This window comes from Dermacentor albipictus, chromosome 1 (assembly GCF_038994185.2).
Source record: "Dermacentor albipictus isolate Rhodes 1998 colony chromosome 1, USDA_Dalb.pri_finalv2, whole genome shotgun sequence".
NCBI lineage: Eukaryota > Metazoa > Arthropoda > Arachnida > Ixodida > Ixodidae > Dermacentor > Dermacentor albipictus.
In genome coordinates, this window is record NC_091821.1 from 498,735,250 (window position 1) to 498,758,037 (window position 22,788).

At 46.8% G+C, this 22,788-nt stretch overlaps 2 protein-coding genes across 8 annotated transcripts in view; one reads left to right on the forward strand and one right to left on the reverse strand.

Annotated features, from left to right (window-relative positions):
- LOC135920355 (glycoprotein-N-acetylgalactosamine 3-beta-galactosyltransferase 1-like) overlaps positions 1–18,212 on the reverse strand; it is a 147,608-nt gene extending 129,396 nt beyond the window's left edge. For 2 of the 5 annotated variants that reach the window (XM_065454586.1, XM_065454587.1), the window contains exon 1: positions 17,812–18,211. The gene's annotated coding sequence lies outside the window, so the exon portion shown is untranslated. Of the gene's footprint in view, positions 1–4,259; positions 4,366–17,811 lie in introns of those variants that run through there. The other 3 variants (XM_065454580.1, XM_065454582.1, XM_065454588.1) reach the window with 3 other exon arrangements.
- A 221-nt stretch (positions 18,213–18,433) lies between these two features.
- Positions 18,434–22,788, forward strand: part of LOC135920357 (PAT complex subunit CCDC47) — a 71,340-nt gene continuing 66,985 nt past the window's right edge. Inside the window, exons 1-2 of one of the 3 annotated variants that reach the window (XM_065454606.1) lie at positions 18,434–18,670; positions 20,260–20,505. In XM_065454606.1, the coding sequence (XP_065310678.1) occupies positions 20,317–20,505 (189 nt within the window). In that variant the 5' untranslated portion in view covers positions 18,434–18,670; positions 20,260–20,316. Of the gene's footprint in view, positions 18,671–18,729; positions 18,750–19,422; positions 19,557–20,259; positions 20,506–22,788 lie in introns of those variants that run through there. The other 2 variants (XM_065454607.1, XM_065454608.1) reach the window with 2 other exon arrangements.

Consider the following 22,788-nt stretch of genomic DNA (forward strand, 5'->3'; position numbering starts at 1 on the left):
AGCAGCAATGTTCAACTGTAAATATTCGACTGCTGTGGTTGTCAGCGTCAATCAAAACAAGGCGGAATTTCACAGGAAGATGGATTAACCCCCGCGCCGATTCATTCTTTTTATTGACGTGTATATTGCTCTTTGGTTGCTCTCTTGCTATGCTTTAATAAATTACTATCATAAAAAGGTTAACCTTTTACTCATTTTTATTTTTTTGCCTTCACTCATTCAGTGTCTCGTGAGTGTCTTTTCTTTGTCTTATCTCTCAGTGGTATAGGTACGTGCTTGCTCTTTGCCTTCAGTTTCCACATATACTCTTAACACGTGGTTTTGGCACGTAAAACCCTATAATCTATACTCTTAACCTCATACTGATTGTGCCAGAACTCAGTCTCTTCGAGCCAACTCCTTTCTTCCGCAATGGTAAGATAAGCATTTGTATTTACACGAGGAAAATGTGCTCCGCGTGTAATTATCACCGATTTGTCCCAGCACTCGAGCAACCGAGTGCCAGTGTTGTTTGGTTCGCCGTCTGGCTTGTCAATATTGCAAGGTTCTACACAGTGCCACACCACAGCAGGCTCACGATTTGTTCAGTCACTAACGCGTCGCAGATCGTGCACAAGGTCCCCTACGCACGAGGTTTCACATTTAATTACGCAGGGCCAATGACTACGGTCCGTATCGAAGAATGTCGCACTCTCTGTTTGCCAGTGCGCAATGTGGACCACGGACGTCAGCACGCTTGAAATTGGATTGTTCAACTTACGTATACTCTATATATCGCAATATTCGCTGAACATCCGAAACGTATCGTGAGAATCTGAAGACAGCCATTCGTTACGAAGACCGAAAAAAACATTGCTAATTTAAGACAGAGGACGATATACGTTGGAGCACACAGACATAGCGCAGGAGTCTTATATGTGCTCTTTCGCGTATCGTTACGTCTTTCTGCGCTTCAAAAGTTAAATGGGGTTTTATGGGCCAAAACCGCGGTGTGATTATGAGACGGGCCGTAGCGGGGGGTCTCCGGATTAATTTTGACCACGTGGGGTTCACTAACGTGCAGCTAAATCTATGTGCACCACCAGTTTTTTCTCTTGCACCCCCACCGCCTTTATGCACCGTTCTTTTTTGCAGATAGCCGCAATGGCCGCTATCTGGCCTATCCCGCATGGCATCCAAAGTAGCCTTGAGAGCTTCCTGCACAGATGGTAGATGTGGCCTTTACGCGACAATATTTACGTCGTATCCGACGCGCAGGTTCACCAGATTGTGATGCGTGTGATGTCCCTGAGACAGTGGGGCGGACATTTGTCGTCTGTCACGAATATGACTGAACGGTAAGCACTAGCCTATTCGTCGGCACCATTTAATAACAGGCCGTTGGGCGAAAAGCGTGATAACGGCGGCCCACGGCCGGACAGAATGCCAACGAAGCGAGCCATTGACACGCTCTTAGACCTTTTGTTACCACAGGCCTAGATTCAAGACTTGACGTCTTGAACGATTCAAGATTAACGTCTTAACGATTCAAGACGTACACTCGCACCATGCTACACGTACCTTCGTAATCCCTCCTCACACTCCCCTCCTCTTTCCCTGCTCTGCCCTCTCAGCAGAGTAGCCCCATGGCTTGTTGATATTACCTCAGTTGATATCACCGTTTCCTCAAATTCTCCGCTAGCTCAGCCGTCGTTTGCAGCCGCAAAGACGTTGCCAGCCCGAGGCGGCCAATACATTGAGCTGCAACCAACGTACCACTACTGGTATGGTATTTAACAGAGGTGTCCTTATTAAAAAAGGGGAAAAAAGTCAGACGTCAAAGCGAGGATAAATTTAACGTACTGGCGTTGAACGTTCGCAAACTGCGCTGTCAGAGACGCGCTGTGGTGCTCTGATTTATTTCGACCACGTGAGCCTAAATCTAAGCGCACGATCGTTTTTTTTCTCTTTGTTTTTACTCCACTCCCATCGAAATGCGGCCAAGAGTCGAACGCGCGACCTCGTGCTCAGAGTACACCCTCTGAGCCAGCGTTTTCGGCTGCGCTGTGCCACGGAGGCGGCGTGCACCGACGCGCAGTGATCCGGAGAGTTTCGGCTCCGCAGACGCTCTCCTCATCACTCGGCCAAATTCGAACGCTCGCCGCAGCTGCCGTCAACGCCACTTCTGCTCAGCTTTGCGGCCCCGAAAACCGGAGCTTTTGCTTCCACTTCGAAACCGGCCCACGTATTTTTTTAACGAACACAGTGCGACTGCAACACCAATGTAGCGTTATCGGGCACTTCCCAGGAAGATGTTCGACATTGCGGATTGAATGAGCAAAAAGTGTCTAGCGAAGAATCGAATGCAACATCGTTATTCATTTCCGACTGATTGCGACCTCAACACGTACGTAAAAAAGGAAGAAGCTGCCAAGAATTGTGGGGGTGTGCAGGTAACAGTTTTAGCCACAGAATCGAATACGAATCTAATGGTGCCCGCAGTGAATATAATCGCTTATGAACCAAATAGTACCAGAAGCAAATCGAATCTAATATCTAATGCTTTTCAAATAGTTTGCGAATAATGTACAGCCTTCAGTTGCATTATCATCAAACAATTTTCGCATCCTGGTATTCACAACTTTAGAAAGTACAGTGTGCATTACAAAGCCCGCTTTACACACAACGGGAGCATGTGGTCGCCGTGAAGGCTGACTCGTGTGCGCATTCTTTTTGTTTATTCTGGGGCTTCTCTCCGCGCTTGTGGATTTGTTGCCTTGCAATGATGTGCCATTGGGTCGCACCCAAGTAGCTTTCCGAGAACGCCTGCAAAGCCTGCCTTGGGAAGGCCGGACGCAGTGCGGCCAAAGGCAGCGGTTTTTCTTTACGATCAATCAAAGGAACTTCTCCACGAGAAATGCGGGGGTGACGGGAAAAAAGCCGCCAAGTGCAGCTTGACAAGGCTCCGGCCCGCTACGAAGTCCAGCAGCAAGTGAGCCACGGTGTATACACTTATAAAATATGTATTGGAAGCAACTAAACATATTTATTGAAAAAAAAGATGCACTTTGACAAAAGATAGACAAATAAGAGCAGAATGGGTTTTAATTTGTAATACAACGTGGGTATATCTGAAAGAAGGGATCAAAACAAATTATAAAAACAAAAACAATGATATAATAAATAAATGAAAAACAAGAGAAAAAAACCTCTCGCAATATGTGAGGTCGAAGAATCAGTGTTGCATGGGACATGTGAAATTTAAGAGCAGAAAGACGCAACGAAAACGGTTTGTCATTTGCTCTCGCCTGTAAAATTAAAACAACCTCAGAATTCCGAAAGAATAAAGATCAAGAAAAAACCAAGAAGACGCAAAAGGAGGAACACTTGTGACGCACAGTAAGAAGTTAGCCCCACCAAAACTAAAAACAGCGTTCGAGAAAGAACAGGAGTAAGACAGTCGTTGACAAATACATGCGCCACAAATACAGCTGACAGCGTTCTGCGAATGCTGCAACAAATAATACGCAGTGTCGCTGAGACTATGTGCACGCAGCAGCCGGCTTGATGGGTATGCGAACTAATTCGTATATCTTGACCTGACAAGAACAAATAAAACGTGCGCGTGGATGCAATCTCGGGAAGTATGCCATGTTTGGCATATTTGTTTCAGAGCGCAGCTAGTTGGAACGCAAGCGAACGATTACCGCAATTTGTGTGGCATATCGCTGGAGCGGAGGATCCGGAATTCTTGTGTCGTGTATAGATATAGTGTCGCTTTGCCAAACGAAAGGAAACGATGAAGTCAATGTTATTGGTTTTAATGGCGAAACGGTAAGTACAGGAAAGACGGAATGCGCAGGTAAATTCCACTTTTAGTATCTTAAACGCGTCAAACTAAGGAGATGTACGAGTAGCACACGAAACGCTAACAATCGCACGAATTGCGCGCTTTTGATGCACTTACCGAGGTTCGTAACGTTATCTAATGATGCATAGCCCCACATAAGGTGGCAATTATTTAGTGTTTGGGTCGTGGGCTCGAGCGGCGTCCGCCGGCCGGTCACCGAGCCCGGACACGCGGCCGCGGAGCTCGGGGGCAAGGCCGTGCGCGGCTGAGCGGGCAGTGTGGTCCGAGACTCGAGGAGACGACGGGCCGATCTCGTCAAGTGGCCAATCGCAGCGACCGAGGCCTTTCTTTGCTCAGCCGCATGCTCGTTTAACGTGAACTCGACGACGAACTATACAACACCGAGAAAGAACAAGAAAAAAAAACTTACTGGGGAGCATTAGAACAGCTCAGCAAATTGTCCGCATTCTCGAGGCTCTTCGGAGCATTCGTGGTTATGCATTGCCACGCAGTGTACGTAAGGGCAATCTTGTGGGCCGATTAACATCTGCACGTATACATCTTAAAATTTATTGTGCGCAAACAAACAGGGGCGAAGAATAGAAGAAACACAAGGACGAGCGCTTTCTAACAACTGGTTTTATTTTTGAAGAACCACCTGCTTAAATACCCACAGATCTGCGCAATCTAGTCAAGAGAGCACGCCTATAGCGCATATAATACACACGGATCTGCGCGATCAAGTCAAGAGAGCACGTCTATAGTACATATAACAATTGTGATGAAAAACAAAGACGTGGACCAAAGCCACCCGGTCAACATAAAAACAGCAAGGTGCATGAAACAACCACTTACGATAAAATGCGTTAAAGATGTGATGATAGAAGTGAATTTTGATAGAAGTGAAGTGATCTAGTCAACAGGCGTGCTCTGTTGACTAGATCACGCAGATCTGTGGGTATTTAAGCAGGTGGTTCTTCAAAAATAAAACCAGTTGTTAGAAAGCGCTCGTTCTTGTGTTTCTTCTATTCTTCATCTCTGTTTGTTTGCGCACAATAAGTTTTAAGATGAATCTGTTCCAACTAGGCCGACTCGCAGTCTTGCAGGTATACCTTTGCCACCAAACCAGAAATGCGCGCACCGTCCTCATCAATGGCAGAGCTACAGAGAACACCCTTTCCTGTAGTTCAAATGGCCGCGGCTGCCATTATAGTATTGTATGTTGCAATCAAACGTATTCAGATTTAATCTAATGGGAAGACACAGGTGCTGCGTCTATAAATAGTACCGAACAATAGCCACTGCGGAATGCCGTGTATAAAAAAAATTTTATTGCGAGTGATTGCGTTTAGCCAGAAAGATCTGCCTGTCCCAGCGACGCAGCGCGCTTTTGGATCCACTGTGGATTAGTCAAACGTTAAGGAATTTTTGCTTCACTTTAATTTCTGATCGTGAACAAATTATTTCGTTTGAGGACCAAATCGAATAGAACAGTGTTTCAATCGTTCTTGGAAAGTTCGGGATATTCGCACAAGCCTGAAAATTGCTATTTTTTGCGTGTTACACAATCGCGCAACATATATATTATGGTATACGGGTGTGCGAACATCCGAAAGTTCGAAAAAGGATCGAATATTCCCTTCTATTCGATTCGCATTCCATTCTAGAATTCGCTACCCGAACATGCCGAATATTCGTTCCCTTCGAATACCTAGTAGATAAAAGCACTTACTGGAGCCTCGAGAGAGGCACAACGATCGATGCGAGGACTGCTCCAAATAAGTGTGCTGCAGGATAACCACGGTGGTCGCGCAGAGGTACGAGTTGCTGAGTGGGGAAGATGACTTCTGCTCAGCCATTTCCAGTCATTCAACAAGAATGGCACGCTTTTAGGCTGCCTGTATACGAGTTTGCTCATGATGTTTTGCTTCAAAGGGCAGAATTTAACTGTCGCTCAGGCAGACATTCATTTCTGCGCATAAAATATACGTGGCTATGCATTTGTGGTGGAGATGGGGTCGTAATAAATGCCCATCATTTCTAAGGAAGAAATCGGAGAGGTTCGATGTTTCGGCTGGTTCGTTTGGCATTTCATGTGCGATATTGGTTGCTCGTTTTTACCGGGTATTCGATTAGACTATTTCGCTATTCTAACACCTCTAATTATGTAACGAACTGGAGAAGTACTTGCCGATACTTGGCAAAAGGAGACAGCAGGTCATTTAAATATACAAATGTACATCGTCACGTTGTAGTGACGCTGAAGAAAACAGTCGCAAAACTGCGAATGGCGGAACCAGCGTTTTATTAGGCGAACTTGTGCCCTAAAAAAAAAACAGGCGACAATTCAAGAACGGCCACAGCGGCGAATACAGTCGGCGATCGTCGAACATCTGATCTGCGGGTCAAGGCTGTTCAACACTAATTGAAACCAGGAACATGAAAGCCTCCATACGCAGTGCGCTTAAAATTATCCCCCTTTCCACGGAATTTCAAGTTCGTATCTCGTGCAGCTGTTTACGGAGACGGGTAAACATTTCAAATAACGGCAGTATGACACCCTGAAACGCTTGGATGAGTAACTTTTTCACAAATCCTGCAGTGAACCTACACATGATAAACATTCATTGCTCGTCACTCAGAGCACGCGTCCTATACTTCAACGAAATACAGACGCCGTGCATCGCATAGTTTAATCAGGAAACGGTAGAAAGACTCGTATAAAGCAAAATAATTTGAGTGAAAGCGAGTACCCGGTAGTCATTTTCAAAGCACATAAGTAACCGGCACAGTTCAAACTGTCGGCACGCATCACCCAAAAAGTGGACGCCATTTCCTCGAGATCTGAAATCGCTGATGTTAATGCCACGGAACACGTGCTAGCGTAACTCTCACGTAGAAACTGCCTAAAAATGAAATTGACAGACAACGTCAGAACTGTTGATAGAAAAAAAATTGTTGTAATGATAATAAAATGGCTCTGTACATCGAGAAGATTGTTTTCCCCCAACATACGTAGGATACATTGTGATTATACAATGAAAATCGGCAGCCAGACCTGTAATGTATTATAGATAGTATTCGTTTTTTTTATAGGGTGATAAGAGATTAATGCTGCAACACTATGCCGACTATCTCAGGACAGGTACTCAATAGTTCCGGTATTTGACAATCCAAAAACTTTCGTGCCATAAAACCCGCAATCATCATGCGCGGCTAATTATACTACTTTATCCGGAGCTCTCAACTCGCGCGGAGGTTAAATGTTAACCGGCTCATATTGTGTTTTCAAACATGATTAGGCGGTCCCGAGAAGCTGGGCGTGACGCAAACAGCGCAAACCGAAATTCGCTAAGGCGGGAACTGCCCAGCGCCAGCATCCTCGGCAGTGCGGGCACGCAAGACAGTCCTCGCTGCCCAAACAGGGGGGGATACGTTTTCGAGAAAAGCATCACTTATATACGCGCTGTTAGGAATGGCCGTACGGGGTGGCAACGTGCCAGCTTTCAGCCCGCTGCACGTGTTCCAATCCCACCAGACGGGGCGCACTTCGGAGAACTGCGGATGACCGGCAGCCACGTGGCGCGCGATCAGCTCAGGAATGTGGTACTCGGCCGCGCCACCCGGGACAAAGCAGAGTTCTACGAAGCCCTCTGACGTCGGCTCCGGCCCTTTTCACCTGTGTGTGCGTGCGGCACTGAAACCTGTGCAACCCGTGTTTGTGCGCCCTCCTCCAAAAGGGCGGGTCATCTACGGTGACGTCGAACGGTGACGTCGAACGATGACTGGACGAACGTTTCCGTCCACTGGGAATCAAGGAGGGACAAGTGCTTATAAGCAGCGTTTGCCGGCTGCTAGAGTGCTCGTTGTCGGGAGCTGAGTGCTCGTTGTCATGCTCGAGATGTACTAGTGAGCTGTGTGCTCGTGAGCTGTTTGCTTACGAGCACACAGACCGACGCCGGAATTGTACGGCAGACATATGTTATCCTTGCCTTGAGCTAATATGACGTCCGTCTCGATCATGTAAGCACGATCTCTCACATAACCCAAAAGAAAGAAATCGAGTGGAGAGAGGTCAGGTGACCTCGCCGGCCAATTTACAGGCCCGTGCATTCCAATCTGTAGCGCATGAAAAGTCGCATCCAGCCAGTTGCGTGCTCGGCTGCTGCTGTGTGCTGGTGCTCCATCTTGCTGATGCTAAAGAAGTGGAAGACGTGACATCGGGACATCGCTGACAAATTCATCCCCCACTCCTTCAAGGATTTCGTCTACGTAACGCTGTCCAGTCAATGTGTGATCGAAGAAGATGGGACTGGTCATCACCGGCGTGCTACTGGTACCGATTGCGCTTTACCCATGGAGTGTGCATTGCAGTCACTCCAATAGTGTGCATTATGCAAATTTACCTGGGCGTATCTGTGAAAATTGGCTTCATCTGTGCAAATGATGTGGCTCAAAAGTCTGGTGACTCATCGGCTATTGTGATGACCCAATTCGAGAAATCCAGATGATTCTACACGCCCCTATCTTCAAAGTATTGGTGCTGGTTAAGGTGGTACGGGTGAAAAGCCGTCGCTTAGAATCCTCCAGACTGATGATTTGGGAATTGGTATATCTGGGCGGCCATGTCCCGCACGCTAGCATGAGGGTTTGACGCCGTGAATGCTAAAACATCCGTGCGTAGTCTAGGACTCAAAGATGGAGTCCTACGCCGCTGTTTCTTGAGGCTGCCGGTTTGTCTCAGCTTTTCATCCTTTCTGGTGATAGTCGACGCGTTTTGGTCTACCGCCACACTTCCACGACTGATATATATTTGCGGCCTTGTTGTCATTTGCAGCTCCCTAGCAAAGGATCATTTTTTACCGTCGGCTCATTAGAGAAAGACATGGCGGCTGGGACGAAACGAAACGCACCTTTAAACATTAGCACTGACGTTGTTAATTCGCTTTTGTGGGGATAGGCTTTGTTGCAAAAAAAAAGAAACAAAGCATTCGTGCACTTTATCTACGCTAAGACAACAGCTATCACAGCTTGTTTCCAACTAACATTAAACGCGACGTGTTACTTCGGCCGTGGCGAGGCAGATAAGGAACTAGCTCGATCACGATGTTTTTCGTTCTTTCCTTTATTTCGTTCTGGTTAACTCAGAATGAGCCTGTTCGAGGACGCAGCTTTATGATGGCGGTGCGAGCGCAGTCGCGTGGTATTCTCCATATTTCGCGGGGTTAAAGGGACACTAAAGGTTAATATTAAGTCAACGTGGACTGTTGAAATGCCATCCCAGAAACCTCGAAACACTTCTTTCGTGCTAAGAGACTTACTACTACGACGGCAACTCTATGTCATGGCTGTACATATTCGCACATTTGTAGCTTTTCCTTCGTGAAAACCAAATGCCGCGCTCACCACGCCGTCTGCGACCTGCAGTTGTTCTTGCGCTTCGGAGAATGCCGGCAAGACCGACAGAACAGCGCTACGGGAAAGCATTGCTTTGAAAGGCACTCCACACGACTTCGGTAAGTCGGCGTTGGACTCGTAATCCTCTGGATTAAAGTGCAGCGCGCACACTATGCGATTTTTCGGCTCTTTGCCAACGCGCTGTCGTAGAGCTACGGCACTTAACCACTTCGAACGGAGAGATTCACTAGTCGGCACACAGTGATAAGTAATCTTGGATTCGCCGCTGCAACTGCCCTTGGCCAACTTCCGCGGGCCGTTCGCGCATCCCACGACATCACATGGACGTGGCATTCTCGCTTTCTTCTTCCAAATGCAAGTTTCGCGAGCCAGCAGAACCAGCGCAGCACGACGTGATAACCAAACAACTGAAACTCCAAAGCGCGCGGGGCGCAGAGTCGAGCGAAAACGAAACCTTTCGATCCACCCATACTTGTGAAGGTAACGTCAAAATGCTATTTTTTCTTACAATCGAACAGAAGTAGACAAGTAGCATTTTCTTCCGTCTTATAACCTAATGAAATGATCTTTTTGATACCAGTAGTTGAGTACTAGTGACATAGATTATGATGAAGAGTGCCTTCGTCATCGGGCTAGTACCGAAATGTCGCTGGGAGGTCTCAAATCGTGCCATGCATTTACCTGCTCGGCCTCCTCCTAAGAGGAAACATTAGGTCGGATGCTCCTATCTAAATACATGTAGGAGAATTCGTTTTTCTGAGGAACCACTTCACCAAATTTGATGAGATCTGTTGCATTTAAAAGAAAAACGTAAATTCTAGTGATTGCTTGCTTCGAATTTTCGATTTAGGTCGTCAATATTTTATTGAAATGTGGCAAAAATCTAAAATTTTCTGAAGACAGAACAATGAAGTTTGCAACTCTGTAAATCAGCAATGAAAATTGATATCACGATTGTGTGAATTGCACATAATAGTACATCTGCAGCGGACAAAATTGATGTTACACATGGGTCTCAAAAAATTAAGTGTTATGGAAATACGGCTTTTGCAGAACCCTTGTACATAACATAACCAATTCACATAAGATACAAATAGACATATCGAACTTATCCGCTTTTAATGGTGTAATGGATGCCGTTTACAGAACCATTATATCTGTTTTTGATGAAGAGCTATTAATTTGTAAACTTCGTGCTTCTACTTTTTTCGGAGTTTCGGATTTTTCAAAATACTTTAAACAAAGTTCGGGCCCTAAATCAATATTCCGCTTCCAACAGACACTAAAATTTAACTTACTCTCTCAAATGGAACAAATTTGATTAAAAGCGATTCAGGAGTTATCTCAGAAAAGCGTTTCTGCGTTTTACATGTATCTGAATAGGCCGCGTCGGAGTTGGGCCCGAGCTAAAGCTTCCTCTTAAACAATTTGTCTAGGGATCAAATACATGAATAATAACTGCATGCCATTGCCAAAGACACTCCAAACGAATTTTTGAAAGCTACGCACTGTCAGTACAAGTAAAATATGTATTTTTACATAAGATATTATACTCGTATGTGCCAAAAACTGTGCCCAACATAACTGATGTCAATGCTTCCATGTTCTTGTCTATTTAGTAAGTAAAGAAAATATCACACGAACTTTAGAACTACATCAGTTCTAAATCAGCAAAGCAGTTCATGCCGCTGATGTGAAAAATGTAAAGGCCATCACATGAACAAGTTAAGGACAAATATGTTAGTGAAACATTGTCATTCAAGATACTTGTTTACATTCTTGTACATATGCAACGGCCAGTGAAAAATTGGAAACTTATCAAGGTTAAGCCCAGTGGATGCGAAGCATCCACTGGGCTTAACCTTAGCGTATCCTTAGCGTTTGGAGGCATCTTGACCGCATACACGCCCGGCGCAAAGACGCTGGCGCGGTTGCGGGCACAGAGACTGACGCAACGGCGGGCGCGCGCCGCTTCATCCCTGGCGTGACGTCACATATCACGTGATGCAGCGATGGTGGCGCCGCCGCCACGTCGCGCGCGACTGCGCGATATGAGGCCCCATCTGCAGCCGGTGTGACGTCATCACGTGACGTCACATCATGTGATCTCACTTCAGGGTCAATGGTGGCCACCGCCGGGAGGCGACCGACGGCGCGATATGAGGCCCCATCTGCAGCCGGTGTGACGTCATCACGCGACGTCATGTCACGTGACCTACTTGAAGGTCACTTGAAGGTCAATGGTGGCCACCGCCGGGAGGCGACCGACGGCGCGATATGAGGCCCCATCTGCAGCCTGTGTGACGTCATCACGTGACGTCATGTCACGTGACCCCACTTCAGGGTCAACGGTGGCCACCGCCGGGCGTCGCGCGAAGGCCCGAAACCTACGTTAATATGCTTCGCATAAAATCTCAATGACGCTGCCATTTGTTCCAATGTATTACGCAGGAGCAGCTGTCTGTATCGTGAGTAATTGCACCGAAATTATAGTCGCAACAGAGAGCCCGTATAAAAAGCAGGAGTTCTGCAGAATATACGAGGGCGAGTCAAATGAAAGTGAGCCAGTGCGAATATATGACAAACGGGGTACTTTATTTGAACATAGCCTCCATGAGCATTTAGACATTTGTCCCATTGACTAACGAGTCGCGAAATTCCCGTCTCATAAAGCTACTTGGGTGGTTGTTTCAAAACGTCTGCAACTGACTTTCACGTCATCGTCCGAGACGAATCTGGTTCCCTTGAGCTGTTTTTTCGGTTGCCCCAAAATGTGAAAGTCGCAAGGCGAAAGGTCTGAGCTTTATGGCGGATGTTGCAGCGTTTCCCGCTTGAACTTTGCCAGTTTTGTATTAACCACATCAGCGATGTGGGGACAGGTGCTGTCGTGGAAAAATATGACCCTATTCGTCAATTTTTCACGTAGTTTATTCTTGATTGCGACACGCAGCCGATCCGGCGTTTCACAATATCGGAAATAATTATAGTCTCTCATAATTTAGCAAATTCTATCAGTAATGGCCCCTGATGATCGAAAAATAAAAGTCAACAACATCTTTCCGGTGAAAATGACGGCCTTTGCTTTCTTTGGGGGTGGTGAATACGAATGTTTGCATTGTAAGCTTTGCCGTCGTGTTTCATGCTCGTAGTAGTGGCACCTTGGCTTGTCCCCGGTCACAGTTGCAGACAAGAAATCGTCACCCTTATTGTGATACCGGATCAGATGAGTAAAGGCAGCGCCGAACTTCTCCTTATTCTGTCGGTGGTTCAAAATCTTGGGCATCGATTGCGTACACAAGAGCCGATAACCGAGATGTCCATGAATTATGGCGTGAACGGCGACGGTGAACCGAACCGTGACTGATGTTTACACGCTCGGCCAGTTCATCGATGCTTATCCTCTGTTCTTGTGTTATCAGCTCATCAACCTTTGCAATTTTGTTACGGGTGATCGCACGATGGCTTTGGTTCGGTCTGGGATCGTCTTTGAAACTTTCACGTCCTTCTTTGAACCGTTTGTTCTAACGCTTCACAGTGACGAATGAAATGCAATGTTCAATGTACACGGCAGCCATACGGCGACTAATTTCTTTTTGTGAAACACCTTCAGCTGTCAAAAACCTCACGGCACCATGCTGCTCAACTTCTGGAGCGCCCATTATGTCACGCAACCATGTTCAACCCAGTGCATGAGCGCAATAAAGAACATTTATCCTCACACCTGCGTGTCACTTTTGTAAATGAGAGATGCCTGTGTGCTACGCGCAGGCCTTGCAGATAATGAACAGTACCATAATTGCGCAGGGTGGGTAGGCTCTCTTTCATTTGACTCGCCCTTGTACATTAGAAATGGGAAGATACAATGGAATATACAAATGCGGAGATACAGCTTGATAAAGGGCAAAAAAGTTTACTGGAAACAAAGTTCACTGCACGTATGCACAAGACCTCGCAACAAGTTATCTAAACATACGTATGAGTCCCCAATATATCTGCATATCTAAGAAAAAGTCACGGTAATATAATGGGTCAAACAAGGCAAATAAACATGTTGCGCAATCACAGATTCACAGAATCCTAGATCTCTCCCCCATTCCGTCCACTCCCCCCCCCTCCCGGTGTATCGCGCGCGACGGAAAGCGCCGCGCTTGCTCCTCACTTTTCTCCCTTGCGCACACAAGACTGAGTCACCATCGACGGCTCGCCCATTCGCTCCCCCCCCCCACGCTTTCACTCGCACATACAGCATGCGGCGCGCGGTCACGATGTTATCGCCCTTGGACTTTATGCGGAACATGAGGGCGACGGCAGGAATGCGCCTAGAGTGTCCATACAGTTGCTATCGCAATAATATAATAAGAGTATCCGGCAACTGAAGCGCCTCATGGCCCATTACTTTCGGCAAAAGAAGCAACAAAATAAACTTTCACCATGCGACAATTCGCTGCGGCGCAATGTCTTTTTTTTTTCCTTTTCTGGGGCGGGGGCACCGTAATGAAAAAAAAAGCGCAAAGGAAAGTATGTTGGTCACAATTGAATGCCTACTTTGGGCAACTGATGTGGCTATTAAAGGAATATCGAAGAAAACACGAGACGCTTGGTCCACCAAGAATCATGCGCATACTGCTCCGTATCCTACACCGGCGAGACAAGACTTTCCGGAGAGGTTGCGCTCAAGCGAACGCGGTGCAATCCATCGAGTCCCCACAGTGATGGCGGCGAGCGACCATGGTTTCTTTTTCTCGTCTGCTAGCCAGAAGGCGTCCAAAGCTCTGCCACGCGAAAATTCACTCGGCCAGAGAAAACCACACGCGCACCGAAGTACGCCGCGCGGTCCCATAAGCCCCCCCCCCCCCCCCCTCTTGGCTACGCCCCTGTTATCAGCAGCAGGGTTTCCGGAGTCAGTGCAGGTTTCGGTCGTAGAGGGGCTGCTAAAAACATATGCGGATCAGACAGCACAACTCGGGACGAGGCAGATCAACGGACGGAACGAAGAAGTGAAGTAGTGGTGGTGCCCTATCTGCATAGTCCTAAGAAAATGGCTAGCCGGGTGGAGACACAAAAGTGGTGTTTTCAGCGCCCGAAAAAAACTTGCGAAATATGTCGGTTAACAGACCCGCACCGTAAGCCACCTGTCGGATGCTCTACGAGTCATCGTAAAGCACCAGTGAGTCGCGTAGTTAATGAGCTTCCTCTGTCCTGTGGGGGAAATCCACCGGACAGACGGGGAGGTGTTTTAATGACCGGTTACGAGAACATAGTATAAACGTGAGAAACAAGCGATACGGTCATCTGTCAACTCACTATCAGGGATGCGGCTGTGCGCCGGTGTACGGGTCCTGCCGTGTTCTTGCGAAGTACATACGTAAAGATGTGCGAGAGATTACCGCGGCTCGGGCCAACTGCCGGAATAGTGATACGTGTGTTAGCGCCCCTTCGGTCGACTTGTTACGGCTTTTTTGGATGCCTAAAATTTTGGATGATGTGGCGCCACTGTGCAAGGGGGGTTAAATAGGTGGGTGTTTCCTGACAATAAAGTTGTTGAAGTTAGCGCAATGTGGTGTCGTCTCCCTTCTGTCCTTGTTCGCTGGTGCTAAATATGCTTTCAATGAAGTTTACAGGTCTTTCTTTTTTTTTCAGGGTAAAAAAAAAGCCCGCAATGCAATTAGAAGAGGTGAACATACAGTAACATATTCATTCTCTAGGCATAGGCTATTCACATGTTTAGAAATAGCTGTTAATTGCCTACCTCCTTCTTTTTCAAAAATATAATAGAATTTGTGCTGTGTGTATATTTAACTCTATTGCGCATGTGCATACTGTTTACAGTGGAAATTTAAAACAATGTTGAAGTGAGAAAATATGGACGAGGCAGCCGCCGCTGGTGCTTCTAATGTGCTTGTCCTCCTATTGTCAGGATTTTCAGAAATAAAGCGAAAGCATGAATTCAATAACGTCCACGTCCGCGCCAACAATGATGCAGTAAGCTATTAGCCAAAATAAAATTTGAAGTGAATAGATCGAGGCGAGTAAAAAGAAACTTCAAATGATGCGAGTGACAAAACTCCGGTATTCACACTTTGAGGGGGGTGGGGGGTTTTTCGCCCTCCCGGACAACTCCGCAGGGGTGGTGGGGAGGGGCGGAAGGGCCCGTTCATAGTCGGCGCCTACGAACGCAGTCACAGAGAGCGCTGCTCATGGCGGGCATGCGTGTCCGTCTTCTGGGCAGTCCTCTCCTTCTTCCGAGGTCACCATCAGCCTATGTCCATGCACTGCCGGGCGGAGGCCTCTCCCAGCGCTCTCCAATTATATATATATATATCTATAGCCGTGTCTCAATTGCGCTAGCTGATTCCAACTTGCGCCTGCGAATTTAATAATTTCATCGCCCCGGCGAATTTTCTGCCGTCGTCGACTGCGCTTCCCTTCCCCTTAGCACCCATTCTGTATCTCTGATGGTCCACCGGTTATCTGATCTACGCATTACATGGCCTGCCCAACTACCGTTTTTTTTTCTCCTTTTTTTTAATCTCACTAGAAAATCCTCTACCCCATTTGCTCTTTGATCCACACCGCTCTTTTCGTGTCTCTTAACTTTAGGTCTGACATTTTTCGTTCCATCGCTCTTTGCGCAGTCCTTAACTTGTCCCCGAGCTTCTTTGTGAACCTCCAAGTTTCTGCCCAATATGTTGGCACCGGTAGAATGCACTGATTGTACACCTTTCTTTTCGATGACAGTGGTAAGTTTCCAGTCAGGATCTGACAATGTGTGACATCTGCACTCCAATCCGTTTTTATTCTGCAAATTTCCTCCTCATGATCAGGGTCCCCTGCGAGTAAATGACCTAAATAAACGTACTGCATATATATATATATATATATATATATATATATATATATATATGAGCATTACCTTTTTTCTGCATATTAATTGCCCTGCTCTCGACAGTTTCTGGGTTAAGTCTCAAATCATCTGTTGCAATTCACACTTTGGTAAACAGGACAATGCCAGCTGCTAACCGAATGTTGTTGAGATATTCGACGTTGATCCTCACTCCTAAGCCTTCCCACTTAGCTTGAATACTTCTAAGCACGCATTGAATAGCATTGGAATAGTATTGTTCTGAGATAGTGTGACTCAATAATTTGAGGAGCAAATTTATAGCGGCGTCTTCAGTTCCTATTTCCATCGTGTTTACGTTGCCTCTGGTTACAGCTAGGCGCGTATATGAATGCTGGCCTCGACACAACACTCAGTCGACGGCATCAGTTATCCGCGTTTTCGGAGTTCCACAGCTGAAATGCTGCCAACAGAGAATGGCAGCCTACAGTTTGTGCATGTCGTGCCGTGTAGCCCAACGTACAGCGCTCGATCGGGTTCCCCGTGTGGGTTCCCACCGTTCAGGCGGCCGCCGCCTCATACCAGTCGGCATGTGGAGTCAGCATTCCAGTAAGCCAGACACGGATTAGGGTTCGTGTACGACACTCAATTAGCAACAATGCATTTCTCACTTGTAACGGTGCAAGCAGCCGTTGCTGTGCTAGCGGAGTGTTGCTATTCTATACCGCTTGTCGTAATTGCGTGTCAACTACACCACATATTGCCGAGTATACAACGATATTGGACCTCCTCGACGTCGTTGTGCACTACTAATTAACTCTCAGTGTTGGATGCGATGCTTCTCAACTAGCGCATATTATGTGACGGGCGACACACCACGTGTTTCGCGTGAGTGATGTACCCTGCCTGTATATTAAGGCGGAGCGGTTAGTAGGTCTTTCTGTCAAATGTCGACTCTGGCTACATGTACGTTTAATTTCAATGTACTGTCCGTTTCTTCGTGCCACTGTCAAACTCGAACTTCCGTAGATCAGGGCCGGCCGCACTTTTTTGTAACCCGTTGAAGCAAACACGTACGATGTGTCACATTTTCTCCGCGCTTGCCGGCTTCAATGCCTTCCTGAGCGCTGTGCAGAGCGTCTTCGGAGAGTGAAAACTGCTTAAAACTGAACAGACGAAAGACAACAAAATACGCGGCCAATCTGGGAACATCCGCCAACGTGTGTGGCTTTGATCGGCATGTAGCTCGACGCTAAGGTGCAACACGGGAGCGCGGGGCGACTTTGACGATGATGTCAGCGCGGTGGTACGCACGAACTTGAGCGAAACAAGTGATCATACCAGGACTTTTCGATACGAGCGCGGCTATACGATCCGTCTAAACGCGCACGTCAAGGCACGTTCTTAATTGGCTAGCGATTCGACGCTTCACTGGTTGCGAACAGTGGGCTGTCTCGTTCGACGGGGTCCAGCGCATCCGCGGCATGTATGAGGCAGCGCTTACTGGAGATTTCGAACCCTGCCCCAGGGCGAGCGGCGGGTTTCACAGCACAGCACTGCAGCTCCCGACGCCTCCGCCGGCCCGCGAGGAACAGCTGCGCGCATCTCGGGCATCATTTGATAGCGCTCGCTCCGTGCCCACAGCATCGAGAAACGCACGACGCCCCACGCATTGTGGAAACGGCCGAGGGCGTCGACGGACGGAATGGCTGCGGGAGCTTACCCGAACTTCCAGGGCGCTGATCGGAGACTCCGCTAGAAAACTGCGGACGGCGGCCAAAGCTGCCGCATCGGTGTATCACTCCGTGGAACAACTGCCTTCAGTCGTAGCCGGCACTCCGCTAACCGGGATCGCGGCGTGTTCGTCGAAACCAACCAGATGCACACCCACATTTCATGTCCGGCACTTAGAACGGCAGGTATAAACGGAACGTTTGCCACACGCGATAGACAGCGACGTTCGCTACACAGCGCTTTCTTTTGGGACGGTAGACGACGCCGACAGATCGAAGTCCCAGTGCCAGCGGCGCGCGCGCGCAGCCTCACGCAAGCGGCGCAACCGCTGCGTTCGCGAACGGAGCCGTAGTCGACGACTGCCTGCGAGGCCCGTCCTGCCACCTAGTACCCAAAACAACGACTACAAAGGGCGAAAAACACTCAACCACTCAACATTTGGATGGCTCATTTTAAATACGTTGAGCCATAAGTAAACTGTCAAGCGCTGTAGTTTTATATTTTATTTTAATAATGCTTTAAACAAAAAGTTTTGTACAATAATTATTTTAAGCCCGCTTCATAGGCAGGCTGTAAAAAAGGGTAACCTAATCTTCACTCGCTCTGGCAACGCTGGCTGCGCTTTTTCCTCATGGCTTCTGCGGTGTGTGTGGTGCGTGCGTAGTATGCGGATGATGATCAGCAGCAGCCTTGTGTCGGAAGCCGGCGTGGTGTGTACGTGATTATTACGTTACTAATGCGGTGATCAGGGTGCCTTGGCTTCGCCGTGGTAGTTCTTTACGTGGTTGTGCTGAAGTTGGCGTCGTCCGAGCTCTTCGTATTCGCCTGCGGCGTCATCAAGGCCTTAGGTGAGCACACTGACCTCGCCACTGCGCTCTGACCGGGACCTGCGGACAAGTCGCTCGGCCGTTCGGCAGTAAAGGGAAGGTGAAAGTGCACTCCTTCGAGGTCGTCCCTTACGTGCTCGACTTGCGCGATCGGTGTGAAAAAACCTCACTCCGACGCTTGACCAGAGCATAAAACTAAAGCCGAGCGTGTTAGCGCTTATGCAACATACCTTTCCTGGGATATTGATCTCTGATGCGACTACTTATGCCAAGCTTGATGTGGAATTTCTAGACACGAAGTGGTTGAAATCTCGGAATTTATAGTAAGCTATCCGCGGAAAAAGTTCTGCACGTAGTGAACGCGTCTAGAGTAAATACGGTAGTAAAATTATCTTTGCACCAAATTGGAAGGCAACTTGCTGAATCATGCACTCTGACCTCAGCTGACTTCAACAAAACAGCTGATTTTCAGCGCACTAGCGAATCTAGTGCGCTTGACAGATGGCCGTCGGAATAGTGGCGTTTGTTATGGTTATCAACCCAAGTGCGAAGTGCTGTACTTCCCATGACCCATTTCACTCATATCATCTGTTGATATGATATATCGATAAAAGTTGGCGATATATACGTCCAAAAACTACAATCACGGGCCATTTTATCATTTTCAGGGCACAGAACATAGATTTAAAGAGACGGGAAAAAAACTACCAGTAGCTCGTGTAGGCATTAGTTGGTTGGTGGTTTTGGTTGGTGCTATTGTATGCTCTTTCCGCCTCTTACATTGTTACCTACGTTGTTGGCTATTCATTTAAGCGCCACTCGAACATTCTGGTTCATATAAAATAACAGCATCGGTGTCCAACCTGTGTTGCCTGTTGGATGTCACCATAATCGCATCCAATACCTCGTGAGCAGTTCCTCACTTATAATAGCGAGCCTCATGTGGGCATTGAACAGCCGTTCAGATGTGAGATGTAATGAGCAGCAGTTTGTCACGATATATGCAGGCGAAGAAGTGAAACAACGCCAGAGACCGCATGGGGCAGGTGTAGTTTCGTGCTACATGTTTCACTGCATTACATTCATCACAATGTACACCATGAACGCCAGCCAATTTGCGCAGTTGTAGGCTTTGCTTCAGCAGTTTTACCATCTGGAAATAAGCTGACATCAAGGGTTTGACGAAATCTCGTCTGACCAAGAAATAATGGCATAACAGGAAGAAAAACATAACACCGACCAAAATGGGGTTGTCTAAAAATACTTAAACGTTATGGCTTCCACATGAAAGCCTTGTTCGCTGGCTCAGTTAACAAGGCCTGCCTGTGTGGAAGCCGAAACGTTTAAGAATTTTTAGACAACCCCATTTTCGTCGGCATTCTGTTTTTCTTCCTAATATTGAAATAAGCTTCATGCACACCTTTAAGTGTATAGTTTACTCGAGTGGTGCTGCCTGACTGCATTTAAAATGCAGTTTTTTTAATCGTCTTTTGGTGGTCTGTGCCACTCCACCATTAGACCAACGTAGACAACCACTTTGAACTAAATTGGGATCTGCCTGATGTTTTCGCTTCTATTACTTCCTGACAAGACTGTAACTTTCGTTTCAGGGCATTCTACTGCTGCAAGCTGAAACCCACAAGGTCTGTGACACAAGGTGGATCATCATGAAGGTAGTTGCGTACCTCCTGGTGCTTGGACTGCTAGCGGGGGCAACTGCAGCTCGTGTTGCTGAGGAGGACAACGAGTTTGCCGAGTTTGAGGAGTTCGATGACGAAGAGGCACCGCCTGCATCTCAGCGACCCGATGCACCTCCACCAGCGGCTGCAGACGATGAGGAAGAAGCTCGAGTTGAGGTATTCGCATCTGCACAAGTACTAGTTGCTCTGGCCATAAAGCCAGTGCATTAAAATTTGTCAAGTGAGGTCTCAAATTCAGCTCAGGGGCTGTAGTATATTATAAAAGACCAAACTTCAAGAAATTGGGCAAGAAGCAGATGTTGGTGACCGTGCTTTCAGTGTGAAATGAGGACTCTTTATTGCTTCAAGAGGCACTTAAGATTAACGGAGAAAAGCAGTAGCATGTAAGAGGCAGTGATGGCTTGTGTTCATGCTTCTCCCTCTCACGATGCATGAGAGTGTGATAGTATGCACACTTTGTGGGGACTGCAAGGCCTGGGGTCATTGAATTCGTGGGCTCTTGCTGTTTGCATTTGGCCATTTCTGTTTGCATTTGGCTATTTGGCCCGCTTTTCAGCTCTCACATTGGACTCCCATGTGTTAGGCACAATGGGGATGCTTCGAAGAAGACTGATAATTTTAACGGCGTTTTTGGTTTGTGAAAATAAGATATGCTGCAACAGAGGCCGTGAGATGTCTACGTTGCATTGCTTACTCATCTATTTGTGTGACTGCTGGAGAGAAGGATGCTCAGGAAAACTACAGCTTTAAATATCTCCCTGGAAAACAAGAAAAAACTTTGCTTAGCTTAAACTTTACCTTCAGCTGCTGTATGTCTAGATGTGTGCAGCAGCTTTTTTATCAAGAACAAAACATTGTCTAGAACATCCAAGTAAAACCTGAAGAATCAATTGAGCTCTTTGTTGCACTTTCATAGAATTTCAGGCCACTATTCTGTGACCCTATAATATTATAGGGATAAATAAGATAAAAATTTTTGACACTTGTAATTTCAGCAAGACATTATTTGTAATTTCACCGCATATTTTGAGGCTTTCAAAATTGTAGCCTGGTAAGGCTGGCGTTGCTGAGCGGCATTATTATGGGGCAACTTCAAACTGGGTGATCTCGTACAGGTGCCATTTGTTGCAGAGAAGTCTGTAGAAGTGATAGTTGCATTATATCGAGTTTGTTTCAACTGAAACTTTTTTAATGGTGTCTAATCTCATGCCCACAAGGCTTTGTTGATGACTTAGTTTGGCTGAAGTTTTTAAATGAAGTTTAACGTCTTCAGTTAGGAGTTCTTAGTTCGGCTAGTTCACGCACGCCAATTTGTACTAGGAGAGCGCAGAATTTTTTTTGAACAACTGCACAGGGATCACAGTTAGAGGCTGACTGTCAGCAAGTGTTTGCGGCGTCAAAATTAATGGCTGCTGAATGTTGTTTAGTTCGATATCATTAATTTGACATAAGGCTGCAGGGGACACAATGACTAGTTTGCAACATTGCCAACAAGAACATTGCCAGCAGATTACAAGAAAATTGTCACGTTGTAGTCACTGAACAACACAGTAGCAAAAACTGCATATTGTGAAATTACCTTATGTTGGGCGAACTTGGGCCCAGAAATACAGGCTACCAATGGCAGCGTGCACAGTTGGTGATCTGCGAGTCAATCATGTCGGTTTTTACATGACTCGTCAAAGGTTCCAGCATAATTTCTGGTGCCCGCATGCATTTCAGAAAGCACTACTCAATTTGGATTGCACGTACACTGGTTTGGTGACAGTTGATAGAACTGTCGATAACATTCGAGAAACTTCGGTACATGCAAGTATGGCCTGTGCTGAGTGATTATGGTTAACATTTGTTAGCCAGTGAAAAGCTCTCACTGGAGCAAGATGAACAAGTACACGTGTCAATATGAAGAAGAAAGTTGGTGCAGAAAAAAACACGCAGCCATTGAAAGCAGCTAAGGGGTGACACAAAGCAAGTAATCACATTTCCAGCTGAAGAACATGCTTTCTTTAAGGTTTGGCAGTTTCAGGTTGGTTGACTATCCAAGAATATGCACGAAAATATTTATCCACATTTAGTGCATTAGAAAAGCTTAAACCAGTGTTCTTGTATTTTTTCACATGTCGGTGACGCTTTCCAGATGAGATTGTTACCCACGGCCGGCATTTTCAGATGCAAGAATAGACCTAACATGGCGTGGCTGCCATCTGCAGAAAGATTGCTTTCCGTTCTTTATTACGTGCCGTCTGTTCCAAGAAAATGTTGCCCACTGCAATCGTGAGGAGAGCGAGCTCGATTTCACGCAGTGAGCGCTTGCGCACAGGCTTGCTGGCGTTCCCTGCTATGCAGCCATAGAGGGCAAGGAGGAATGTCGTACCGATGCTCACACTGATAACCATCATGCAAAATAGGCAACGAAAGCAGCAACTCTCTTTTTTATGG